This window comes from Tympanuchus pallidicinctus, unplaced genomic scaffold, assembly GCF_026119805.1.
Source record: "Tympanuchus pallidicinctus isolate F22 unplaced genomic scaffold, pur_lepc_1.0 scaffold30, whole genome shotgun sequence".
Taxonomy (NCBI): domain Eukaryota; kingdom Metazoa; phylum Chordata; class Aves; order Galliformes; family Phasianidae; genus Tympanuchus; species Tympanuchus pallidicinctus.
Window position 1 is genome coordinate 5,240,548 of NW_026294748.1, and position 12,652 is coordinate 5,253,199.

A 12,652-nucleotide genomic window follows, 5' to 3' on the forward strand; every position below is an offset into this window, starting at 1 on the left:
GAAGCGTAAAAGATGGGATTTCAGCATTTCTAGGCTAGGTCCTGATTTTTATTTGAGTATCCCATGGGTGTGTTTAGTCCTTTATTGACATATGATGAAAGTACCATGTAAAGTACAAATGCCTGGCTGACAGAAATCAAATGCAAAGTTCTGTCAGCTGCACTAAAGAAACACACTTGAGGGCTGTAAAAATGGAGGGAGGGGAAGGAGCGTTTTTCCCCTCTAATTTCTTTCTGCCCAAGCTACGCTAGACCCAGCTTAGAAAGATAAAGGGTACAAAACATTCAGAGGAGGGTAATTTTACATGGAGCATTGCTCTTTAATAAGAAAATCACTGCTTTCTTCCCTTTGTGTTTATCAATCACTTGGCCTGAGACAGAAAGAACAGCCTTGGATGTGCATGTATGTTTTATGGGGGAAGCTGTGGGGGAGCACATGCACGTGTGTCTGCTTTATTCAAATAGGAGCTAGACAGGCTTGTATTAGTTTTCAATGGATGACTGTTAGGGTCAGAGCAGTCAGTCACAGAAGGGCCTGAATGGCTTTACCTTCGTGCCGTACCACCTTTTATCAACTGATGCCTGTCTCATAAAGAGAGAGCAGCATGCCAGGGAACAGAAAGCTCAGAGGATGGTTACGTGCTGGACAAAAGAGGCTGCTGCAAAAAGCAGCACTGATATTGTGCTCAGGGTTCAAGACAGATGTTGGAATGGAATGCAGCGTGGTACAACGAGAGAGAAGTGCTGGCTGTGAGAGCAGTGCTAGCTGGTGGAGCAGCCAGACACTCCGTGCAGAAGCTTGTTAAAAGTATGATGTCAGTTTGCTGTAGACTCGCAGTGAAATGGGGTTTTTGTCTCTCTCTCCAGCTGCTTACATAAAAGGCTCTCTGCCTTTTCCCTCTGCTCTGAAATACAAACTTGTGGTTTGTCAATGAAACCATGTTCTCCTGAAAAGCACAGAGATGTTCATACTCTGGGTGAGGAAATCTCTGTCTCAGAATGAGAGCACACGGCTTCTGGGTGGGTTTCTCATATGGCAGATGTGAAATTTCACACTTTCCACTGAAGTTTCTTCCAGTGGACGCACTGATCACTGGTAAGTGAACAAAGACAACATTCCTGCGCTTAATGCTACATGGAAGAAAGACCAGACTTGAGGCAAGCAGCCCAACACGGCCTGTTACTGAGCACAGAACCAGACTCTGGGACTCTGATGCCCTACTTGGCCTTCAGCAAGTCAGCTGTCTGGCTGTGACTGACCGCCTCATCTAGATAAGGGTGTGTGTTGGACTCATCACACCAACTGTCATAATGCATTGACCCTGAGAAACCAGGCTTTCCTTAAAAGTGAGAAAAAGGAATAAAGCTGTGTCTGCAAAAGGAAACCCAGAAAAACTGCCTGAAGGATATTTCAGTGGCTCGGAAGCTGTACAGGGCCCAAAGTTATGTCATTACCTTTTAATCTGCGTGGTTTTCACAAGTGGCTTTGGAGCACCTGAGTTGCCTTTATTCAGTAATGGAATTTATTGTGAGATTTCCCTGCACATAGCAGGGGGTGGAACTAGATGGTCATTAAGGTCCTTTCCAACCCAGACCATTCTATGACTATGATTCTAAGATCTGATGCCTTCAACTACAAACTTACTCAGAGAGAAATACTGTATTAATCTTTGCTGTGTATCTGAGATTTAAAACTGTTTCACGTCAAGAACAGAAAACACACCATCAGCTCATCAACTCAGTAATACCCAAGTGTGAAAATGACAGATAGGAATCTTACGCCACGTTGTCGGCCAGAGAAGCAGAGATGAGACTTTCAGCATGGGTGGAGCTTCCAAACTGTGAATTATTCCAATTTAAACAGATAGTGTAGGCACAGATGACCACGTTTTCACGCCAAGTACATTGTGAAAAAAAGGCCTACTTTTAATCCAATCAAAATCATTCCATGAGCACAGGAAGCCAGGGAATTTATATGCAAAAGACTGACCTTCTTTGGTGGCAAGACGTGAGGAAGCTTCTGCGTGGGATGGAGTATTGTAGACCAGCAGTGAGCTACCTGTAGTGAGAAGAGAAGGAGTTACTGCAGTTTGTTATTGCAGCCGTTCAGGCTGGTAGAAAACACTGTCGCTGGGCTTTAAAGGCCAATGTTTTCAGGCAATTAGACACAATTTCTGTGAGAGATACAAAGTTCTTTCAAAATAAGGCTCTGCATGTCACAAGAGCTACTGTTTCTCCACTCCGGAATCAGGGCAAAGCAGTTTGCCTCCTACACAAAGCACTTCGAGGTCCTCTGCTGAAAACTGATACAACAGGAGGAGGTTGTGCAGTGCATTTATGCAGGTGCAACATGTAGCACAGCAGAGATTCTAGAAAGAACTGCGGCACGGATTATATTACAGGGTAAGGAAGAAGCTTTCCTCTTTTCTAGCTGTGATAGAGAAAATTCCTGTTTGAGGAACATGCAGAAGAAGTGAGATGAATTGCACTGTCAGGATCTGAACATTTTTAGAGTGTCACATGCTTGGTTTTGGGCTGACAGCTGCATAATCTGATTGGTATTCCAGCATTTGCCATGATTTCTGTAGGGGAGCTTTCTTGTTTCAAAGTGACCTTTCCATCGAGTCCAATCCAAAACAAAAATATCCAAGAGCAGCACAGAGATGAACTCATTGGAAGGCTTTACATTTTGCTCTGTCTGTGGTGCAAATATTCCTTTCTAAACGTTACATTTTGATTCTCCTGCAAACTCCTCTGGAAGTGGAGGAAGAGGCCCTGCGAGTTCTTGGAAGCCAGCATGTAATGGGCATTTCATGGTTGTCTCGTTACATGTGTTTACCCTGCAGAATCTTCTAGGCTCACTTTTCCTACAGCTCTTTGAGAATGTTTCCACTGCATCAGGCAGTGACACCCTTAGCAAGAGCCCTGCATGGCACGGAGCGATGCTGGCGCAGGGCAGCAGTCCTGCAGTGGGTGTGAGGGTGAGAAGCACTCCTAGAAACGTGCTCTGCTCTTCTCATCCACACAAGCTTTGTAAGTCCCAGCTGGGGCTCTTCATCCTCCTGCTCCTAGGCAGTGCACAGGAAACTATAGATTTCTGCCTATGTTATGCTGCCCCAGATTCTTTTGCAGGACTGAGAATACCTCTTTTGCAGGCACACCAATATTACGTGATTGGGATCTCGTGACTAAGCCATGCAGCCCCCAATTCCTCTAATCCACGTGATCCCAAATAACATTGACCTCACTTGCCCCTCAACAGCATTCACAGTGTGTCTCACTTTCCTTGGAGAGAGGGGGATTAGGCAGATCGCTGCCAGAAGTAACAGCCATTGCAGGTGTTGGACCTTATTAGTCCTGTGTTCCTATGGATTCCTTCTCTTGCCCAAAAGCAAACAAATCCAAAGACATGCACAGGAGAGCAAGTACTCAGGGGGAGAAGGCACTTGGAAGCACGGCTGTACTAACTGGGAGAACAAAGCCTACTCATTAAGAGTGGTGGAAGGATGCTACCAAATGCTTCAAGTCAGGGGATGTTTTGAAAGGCTGGGATGTAGAACAGGGTAAACCAGCAGGGAAAGAGTTCAGAAGGATCCCTAGGGTACCTTGAATGTGAAGGTTACAGATAGCTAAAGTGGTTGGTATAAATATTTAGAGGTTAACTGCTGTTTGGCAACTGCTGGAGGAATTGCAGCAGCTCTGTCCGCAGCTTTGTCACGTTTCCATCAGATGTTCTTTCTGTGGGGAGGCTCCTGTCCACCACTCTCCTCTTTTTAGGTTATTTGAAAGAGATCTTAAATGCAACACCCAGCCTGGCTTGCCCCAGCCAGACAGGGAAGTGCTGGGGAATTCAGAAACAGCTTTCTATGACTAAATAGGCTGCAAATGCCTGCTTGTACTGAGGTGGGGGTGGGGTGATGAATAGCGCTGAACAAGCTTGTAGGACCAACCTACAGCTACTTTATGCTAAAAAATGCAGCCCAGGCCACTGGAAAGGGACGGCACCTCCCCCAGTTTAATTGCTAAAAGTTCTCACCTTTGCCCGACAGTCTGAGGTTTCTGGTGGGAACACCACAGAAAAGGAAATGTGTTTCCTATTAAGGGGTTTCAATGAAGGAGGAAAAGGGAGAAAGCCAGAGACACAGATCAAGGCAGAGAGAAGCAGACAGACAGACAGAGGCCAGGCTGCTCCCTCCCTTACTCATTTTTGGGCAAAACTTTGGCTGAGATGAGTTTTCATTTTGCTATTACTCCCTCTACCCCTCAGTGGGTCAGTGACAGCGTGGATAAAACCTGTCCCTCCTGCAAACTCTGCTTTAAGTGCAGTGCTATTCTCCTGTAATTAGTATCAGATGTTATCATATAGTTATCCTTTCTTTTATTTCTCCTGTATTAATTAAATAGTGAGATGGAAAAGGAGTGAGAAGCAGGGAAGCGGCATTCTTTCTCCATAAAGCCTTTTCAGAAGGCAGCTCGTCTTCTAAGATTCAGGAATATCTTGGTTTCACATTCCTGAAATCTACTTAAATGGGAAGTGTTTTTCTATCCTGACCTTCTGAAGGCCATGTGGGCTTCCCTCCTCATCTCCTGGTAGAATCAGGGGTCTGCTGCATTTAGCTGTACAGTTTTGTTTGGCATTGAGACATGAATCAAAACCACAAAGCAGTTTTCTGCTTCTGCTCCCAGCCGCAGCCTCATTCTTTCCCCTTCACGCTCTTTTTGTTTGTACACACCACACAAAGTGACCCCCCATAAGTAGAGAGGAAAAGGACAGGAGGTGACAGTTCCTGTTTCTTTTGATGTTCATCCCAAGCATAGCATGCAAACTTTCTAATCTCTCTTCCCACTGCCCGCTGCGTGGCTGGAGAAGCTTCAGCAGGCTGGCTTTGTTTTAAAATGATACCGACAGAGCAGTCAGTCAGTCTGCAGTCTGAAGGTACAGAGAGAAGAGCAAGAAGAAAAGGCCAAGGCATGGCTTCACAACCCAGAGAGGGAACCCGAAGAAACACTCAGAGCGATAGGATTGCTCGGTGAGCAAGACAGTATTTCTGGGAAAAATAGGAAGGGCTGTTTTGAACATGGTGAAGGATAGAGGGTCGCAGAATCTGGTTCTGTGGGTCTGAAATTTCTTAAGGGTCAGAAATGTCTGAATTTCTGCTTTAATAGGCTACGGAAACAGGAAACAACTGTAGAGCTCTGGTCCAGACTGAAATTTTGTCTGAAAGCTGAAGGTACTGTGATGTGAGCTTAATTCTCATCTCCATGAAATAGCTCACCTGAACCTTCCATCTCCAGAACTGAGATGAAGCTTTTGTTGAGGTCTCGCAGACGTTACCAGTGAATTTTCTCAATCCAAGATGACTCACTTCATCACGCTTTTACCCTGACCTACAGAGTAAAATGCTGAAAATGAGGAGGCTCATTTTCAGTGGGTCTCTGAGAAGTGAACAGGCTCAGAAAATTTGGATCAGTTTTGTTTTTGGAAAACAAGCACCAAAGCCGGGGGTTCTCCAGTCATCACAAATACAGCTTAAGTTCCTGACAGGTACAAATGCCTTTCAAAAAGAGACTGTGCTGCAGTGCAGCCCATGGACCCCCAGCTTCCCCAAGTTCTCCTGCGTTTTGTTGCCATCACATCTTCTCCACCCTCCGCAGTCACTTAGCTGGACGTCTCTGCAACAAACAGCCTTACAAGAGGAGAAAATGCAAGAAAAAAGCCCATCTCCCCATGGCACTGAGCTCAGAGGCTCGGCGCTAAACATCCGCTGGAAATCAGTCTGGAAAAACAATAAGCTCCTTTCGGAGGCGTTACTCCGTGAGGGAGTTAACCAGCAATCCAGAAACCAGACTGTCATTAGGCAGCACTAGCAACAGCTGCATGGAAAGGAATGCTCTGCAGAGACTGCCTGACTTCCACTCAGACAGGAGCTTGCTTTAATAAGGACAGCTTTTGTGTGACGTCTTAGAACAGCCCAAGGGGCTGAACAGCAAGAAATCTATAATCATAAAAGCTAGGGATGGACTGGGATTGAATTCTGCTCTTGTATGCATCCTGGTAAAAATGAAGTAACTAATTTGTCTGAATCCAGCAAAGTTCCTTGGGTTTTTCACTAGCTTAATAGCATGGAAATCATTATAGACATTCCCTTAGCAGAACATTATGCTTTTATGATTATTATTCAGATGTATTACAGCAGCAGTTACATGTTCTGTGATAGGACTCCATCGTGCTGGGTCTTGAGAAATAAGAAACACAGTCCCCATTCTGCAGATTTGCCATATCAATAGACAGGACATGAAGAAGGCTGAGGAGGAAACTAGCTCTGCTTTAGGAAAGGCAGAATGGAAGTGCAGAGAAACTCAGGCAGAGGTTCAGCTTCAGGCCTTAAATGTGATGTGTGAATTAGGGCTCTGCCAGCCTGGATTTCAGAGTGCACTGCTGCTTTGGAGACCAATGTGACCAGGCTTCTAATTTAGGTACTTCAGGTATCTAAAGTTAGGTTCAGTTGGGAATTTGCTCTGAAACAAAGGGAAGGCAGCAAATGGTAAAGGCAGCAATTCAATCCAGGTCTTCAGACTTATGCCATGAGAACAAGGATGCTATTCCTCTAATAGCGATGTCAGCAACAGCCCAGGTGATGGCTATGACTGAAGATGCTCTCTGGAGCGAAAGCAACCAAATAATTCAATTATTTTGCCAGCCTTTTCAAATTCCACATCTCTCTTTGCTTCAAAAACCATACAAACCTTACTTTATCTCTTTCTATGAATTCTCAAGTCTTATCAGAGTTCAAAAGTAAGGGTCTCACTAGAGTATTTATCTTGTGGGAATTTACAATCATTTCTGGTTCCGCAGTGTCTGCTTTGCCCAGCCAAAGTCAGCAGGTTTGTTCAGAGCAACACTGGCTTCACAGAGCAGCCTTAAGATTTCCCATTAGAACGTGTAATTCTGAAGGCAAACCTGAGTTAGAAAGCTCTTTTCCTCTGCAGTAATCTTGAAGCATTCCATGAACTAGAAGCTCTTTGCTGATGAAATGGGATGAAATCTGGATGGGAAATTTTTTTATTGTGAAGTCACAAGGGACAAAAACGTCTCAGATCCAACAATTTGCTTATTTGTAGTGAATCATTTTGTTGGCTCAGCTTCTCAAACAAAATAAAGGTGGGGCTTACAGAGGCACCCGTCTGTGATCTGACTCCTGTCCCACTGTAATCTGTAAAACTCCCACTGATTTTAGCAGAGGCAGGGAGAGACCAGTGATGAATAGCTTGAAGAAAACACCCTAAATAAATGTTGTCTTGGAGCTTTATTTAAATGGCCAGATGGAGAGATCTTCAGCTGCCTTTACATCACAATTTGATTTCCCAGTGGAAAAAACCCGACTTTTATTTTCTCTGCCTGCCCTCCCATCGTGCTTTATGTCACTTTCCTCTGATTTTTTAGTCCTCAAATAACTGTACACTATGAAAACGGCATGAGCTCCTGTTCTCTGGTCTCATCATAACACAATTATCTTCAGCACACCTTTGTGAAGAAAGGGAATGTTTCCACTCTGTAGGTGAAGAGGAGACTTTCAGAAACCATGCAAGTTACAGAACAGTTTGCTGGTGACACATCAGTTCGTGTTTGGTTTAATCTCCTCAGAAAATTGTTGTGTTTTTATCATATAGCCACAGATGTTTTTGTTATCTGTAAGATTATCTAATCTTCAGAGTTCTGCTCAGTTCTTCACCTTCCTGATATCCTGTATCTGCACTAACTCCATCTGGGTTATCATTAGCTTTCCAACCCAACTTTTATTCCTCTCTTCCTTGTTTGCTTTTGCTGCTACTTTCTCTACTCTTTTTTCCCTTATCCTTGCGGCTATTTGTCTGCAAGAAGAGCATTAGAACTTCAATACTCATGTGTAGCTTTATCAGCATGTCACAGCAGGGCTAAGATGAGTCAGGGCAGTACTTACTTTCCCTGAGGTAACTGAGGTGAGACAACAGAACTTCTGTGTTGTAGAGGGAGGTGGTTCGGAGGAAGTCGTCCTTGTTCATTTTGCAGAGCTCTTTGCCATCCATATTCTGGAAGAAGGTGGTGTCAATCTCCATTAATCCATACTCTTTTATGGCCCACTCCAGCCACTGGCGCACGTGATCCTGGGTCCATAGAGTGGGATCTGCCAGAAAAGCACAAAGGAGGTTGATATTATATGGGAGCCTCAGGCCTCTAGCATTTAGTGCAAGCCAGTCAAAGCATTAACCATTGTTTCCACAACCAAGTGGATTTAATTTATTGATGTCAATGCGTTTTGCCTGGATGAGCAAGCATGGTGCTGTAAAAGGGGCACAAGCCCCACACATTGATTGCACTGGCTCCGTGGCAGGGTAAGCTCACTTGATGGTTTTCCACCTGTTTTAATCTTATACATAAACTGCTTGGGAACAATCTTAGTGGAATTCGACTGTGGTCTTTCTCTCTCTGGAAAAAAGGGTTCCAAAAGCAAGCTTGTCCCTTTGAAAGTGCATACTTGTCACAGCTTCAGTTCTGCAGTATTATTTAGTTACATCAGTGCCATTTAAGTCACAGCATCCTCTGCAAGTGCATTGCAAAGTCTCAACAGATGGCATTTTAAAGTCTGAACGTAGTGGCATTTCTGGTCAGCAAAGAGACTCTGACACAAAAATTACTGCTTCAACAAAACAGCTTTCCATGCATCCCTGAGTCATATTTGTTCACCCCGCTGACAAGAACACAGTTCTACCTCCGCTAGCTCTGTAAAACCAACACAGCTATTGGATGGCAATGTGGATTTCATAGTGCCTCATGCATTATTATCAACTGTCAGCAAAGCTCCAGCTGTGGAATCTTTATTGCTGGTGATGACGTAAGAGGGAGATTGAACCCGGCTGGAGTTTCAGACCCCATGGTGATGGTTTGCTGCATCAGTAGTTAAAAAAAGAAATCATCCTTTGAATTTTGAAAGGAGCAGTAGATCAGAAAGTCCTACCACGAGTTTGGGCCATGATACCATTTTTACTGAGTCACTTTCAGAGTGTATCTACCATTTCAGATGTTTCCTGTGCTATTTCTCCCCATGTATGTCATTTGAAAACCTAAGCTGCAAATTCATGTTCCATTGCAGCTAGGGAGGATTGTGAAATCAAGCCCAAATTTTGGAGAAGTTTGATCTGGCTGTCAAAGCTGGTGCCTTCCTCTACAGTAAAGCCCAGATGCCTCAAGTCCCAGGGTAGTAGAGAAAAATGGGTCAGAAATATGTAGGCATTACACAGGTGACAACTCAAGCTTCACAGAGAGGCAAGAAGAGTCTGCCACACTTCAGTGGTAAAATAATGCCTTGGTCCCAAACTGTGAGCTACGTGTGCTTGGGCTGGTGAGGGGTGGTGGTCATTATTGTCTTCCAGAGTCTGGTAAATCACTGCTACTTCACAAGCACCTCAAGATTTCGATTTGTGGATGCTGACAAGGGGAAAAAAATCTTTTTACACTTTCCATCAGTGAAGAGATTTTTTTCCCCTTCCACCGAGGCCACTAACAGCCATTTCCCACGTTTCAACAGCACTAAACTTTGGGCCACATTGGATCTTTTTTCAATAGGAATGGATAGCATGGTAGAGAGCAGGCTAAACGTTCCATCTTGAACAGCTTTATCATCCCTCATAATGCCTTAGATGGTATCAGCTGAAGCCCCTCCGGGCAATGCTGGTGCTGAAAGCATCTGATCCTGACACCAGTTACGTTGGGCAGCCTGTTTAAGCAGATCTTTACCAGGACTTAAGCGGTACTTTGAGACTTGCTGTCAATCTTTTATTGGCTTCCCTTCACTACATTCAGTTCAAACTTTTTCTTTTCATCCCAAATGGCAAACAAATGCTTGGGAATTGTCATCTGTTTGTGGTGAAGCCACGATCAGAAAACAGAGCTAAATTCCACGAGTACATTTCTTTCTGCCAGCAATTGAACTGCTTGAATCAGACACAATGATTCCATGATTCTACAACCCTTGACACGCCGTGTGAAAAGCCAGACCCTGCCCATGAAATCCGTGGAAGTTTTGGTATGTAAATCAGGCCATGGCTTGACTTATAATATTTCCCTTGCTGTAAAGTTCCCCAGCTAACTTGTTTATATCTATGCTGTTTGTAAACTTTCCAGAGGAAGGACTCCCTGTTCTTTCAGGTTCAGACTTCCCAGGTTGCCTGCCACACCAACTTTCATCCTCGACTACCCAAATGCATTTAATGCATGCTGCCAATTTCAGACAGCAGACGTGGATGTCAAATACAAACAGAGCTCGACAGGAATGTTCTCCTGTACTATTTTTTGGAAGGTTAATGTAGTTTCCGAAAATAGTTTTTCTAGTTTTCTACTTAAAACAAAAGAATGAAAACATGATAGCTCATTTTCAATCGACACGACATGACAGTGCATCTGGATGCTGCAGAGCATCACAGGAGTTTTAATTTTGGTGCACTCTGTGCCTACTCTTGCTTGTAAACTGCACTTCTTGACTGCACCATGCATATCCCTTGAAGCACTGCAGGTTCTGCTCGAGTGCACTGCAAGATTTGGTTCAGTGCGTCACAACAACACTTCATTCCCAGGAGGAAAGTAAATAAATAAACAAACGAATAAATAAGAGGCAGAATTAGCACTAATAGCCCACTTCCTATTCTGATTCAAGGTACACTGGGACACAGGGAACTTTCACTAGATATAAACTCTGATTTTTTTCCTTATTTTTCACAGTTTGTGAGCAAGAGAACTCCTCAAAGAATAGACAAACAAGCCGTATCTGTTCAGATGGATATTTAAAACAGTCCAAATATCACCCGAGGAGTTTGATGGTGGTGGTACCTGCTGGGACAATGACTCTCCTCTCATTGGTGGTCATGTTGGGAGGAGGCCCGTTCTTCTCATCCATGTAGGTGCTGTAACTCATTGGGTTGGACTCTGTGCCTGCTCCGACGAGCTTGCTGCATTTGTTCACACTACAGTCTACAGGGGACTCCCTGAAACAGAGTGAAAGGAAACAGATGACTTGTCATTATTATGCACCTTTCATCCCTGCTGTAGCAGAAGGAGATTTGAATTACAGAAATGGCAAATATACTGGAAGGAAAAAGTGAGGGGCATTTCTGTAGATGTGGGAGAGGCCATTCCTGGCTGGCCACGTAAATGTCAGAAGGTGCTCTGTGAATCACAAGCCTCACAGAAGGGATCTTTGATAAGGAAATGAGTGCAAGAAAGAGTGACTACCAGACAAAGGCAATGGCAGCTGTAAGATCACGTGTGAAATCTCTGAAATACCAAAGTTCATGTATGGGATAAAAATGAGTATGTGTAAGGGACTCCAGGTCCTCTTCCTGCATCCTTAGCTGCATTTTAGCAGTCCTCCAGCTTTATGCCCCTAGGAGCCCTTGTTGGACTTTTTGCTCCAGCCCTGTGTTACAAACAGCTCTGCACACTGTGTTTCTGCTAGAGGTGAGCCCATGAATCAACGGAAAGGCGGCGAGCTTCACCTCGTGACCTAGAGCTTTTCTGCAGAGCAAATGCAAAATACAGAAACATGCCCCTCCATTTTGTTGAGAAAGGACACAAAATACCCATCCTAAAATGACAGGGTAGTCGCAGGAGAATACTACAATGTGATATCTAAAAAGATGTGTTTATGTGCAGCTGAATGTAACTGATCTTGCCTGCTCTCAGCACCTAAACAGTCCCAGGCTTGTCTCCTGCTTGGATAGGAAATCTAGAAATCTTAGGTGCCTTAGGCATGAGTCAAGGCTTTCAGACCACAGAAACCGTGTGTGAAAAAGGCTCTGGCCTCAGTTTTACTTCTGAGGTGATGGAGAGTCGAGAAGGGAACGTTTAGCAACTCAGGTGGCACTGTATTAAGGCCAGGACTGCACGCAGAGCCTCGGGAAGCAGCAGGCTTTCTCTGTCCTGCTTTGGGAGAATTATGGCCTACAAACCACAGATAGGGAGCACAGACTTTGTTTTTCTCCAGCTGCAGTTGTAACTCACGCTTTTAGCTCTAGAGGTCACTTAAAATACCAGTCTGCAGCCTGCCACATGCACGCAGAACATCCCAGCCCTAAAGAATGTACCAGGGAAGGACAGGACTATTGCCCTCATCTTTACAAGAGTGTCTTAGTGTGCAGGCTCTACAAAGCAAGCACAGAGCCTGCATCCAGTGCAGCTCAGCCTGCTGCTTTCACTGCACAGCCGTCCTTCCTCCCTGCCAGGAGGAAAGAGGCTTGGGAGGAAACCATTTGCTGAAGGGTAAGAACTATGACAGTGCACCAAATCCCACCCTCTGAGTTCAGTTGGCAGGACTTCCAAGTTTGGACACTAAACAAATTTGTTTCTTAATCTGAATGACGGGGGGGCTGGGGGAAGAAATTACTGAAATTCAGTTATCACGGCTGGGAGATAAATGCTCCACCGAGATATTCCAAGGCAGATGGTAATTTTTTCCTCATGTCTTGCTGAGGGAATGTTGCTTCAAAATGGAAATAAGATGTATAACTTACACATGTTCGAATTTAAGGCTTTACTATTTCGCCTACTGTTTTTCCAGGCAGGGAACCAAAATCCGCCTTCGGAGAGGCAGACTGCTGAAGGTTTAATGTCCCCGTGGCAG

The 12,652-nt window shown here is 44.5% G+C and overlaps 1 protein-coding gene across 4 annotated transcripts in view; it reads right to left on the bottom strand.

The window, feature by feature from the left end:
* Window positions 1–12,652, bottom strand: part of FLI1 (Fli-1 proto-oncogene, ETS transcription factor) — an 81,472-nt gene that overhangs the window by 15,709 nt on the left and 53,111 nt on the right. For all 4 annotated transcript variants that reach the window (XM_052697125.1, XM_052697123.1, XM_052697122.1 and 1 more), the window contains 3 exons: window positions 10,864–11,018; window positions 7,961–8,164; window positions 1,990–2,058 (listed from right to left, as the gene is read on the bottom strand). In XM_052697125.1, coding sequence (XP_052553085.1) covers window positions 1,990–2,058; window positions 7,961–8,164; window positions 10,864–11,018 — 428 coding nt within the window. The remainder of the gene's footprint in view (window positions 1–1,989; window positions 2,059–7,960; window positions 8,165–10,863; window positions 11,019–12,652) is intronic.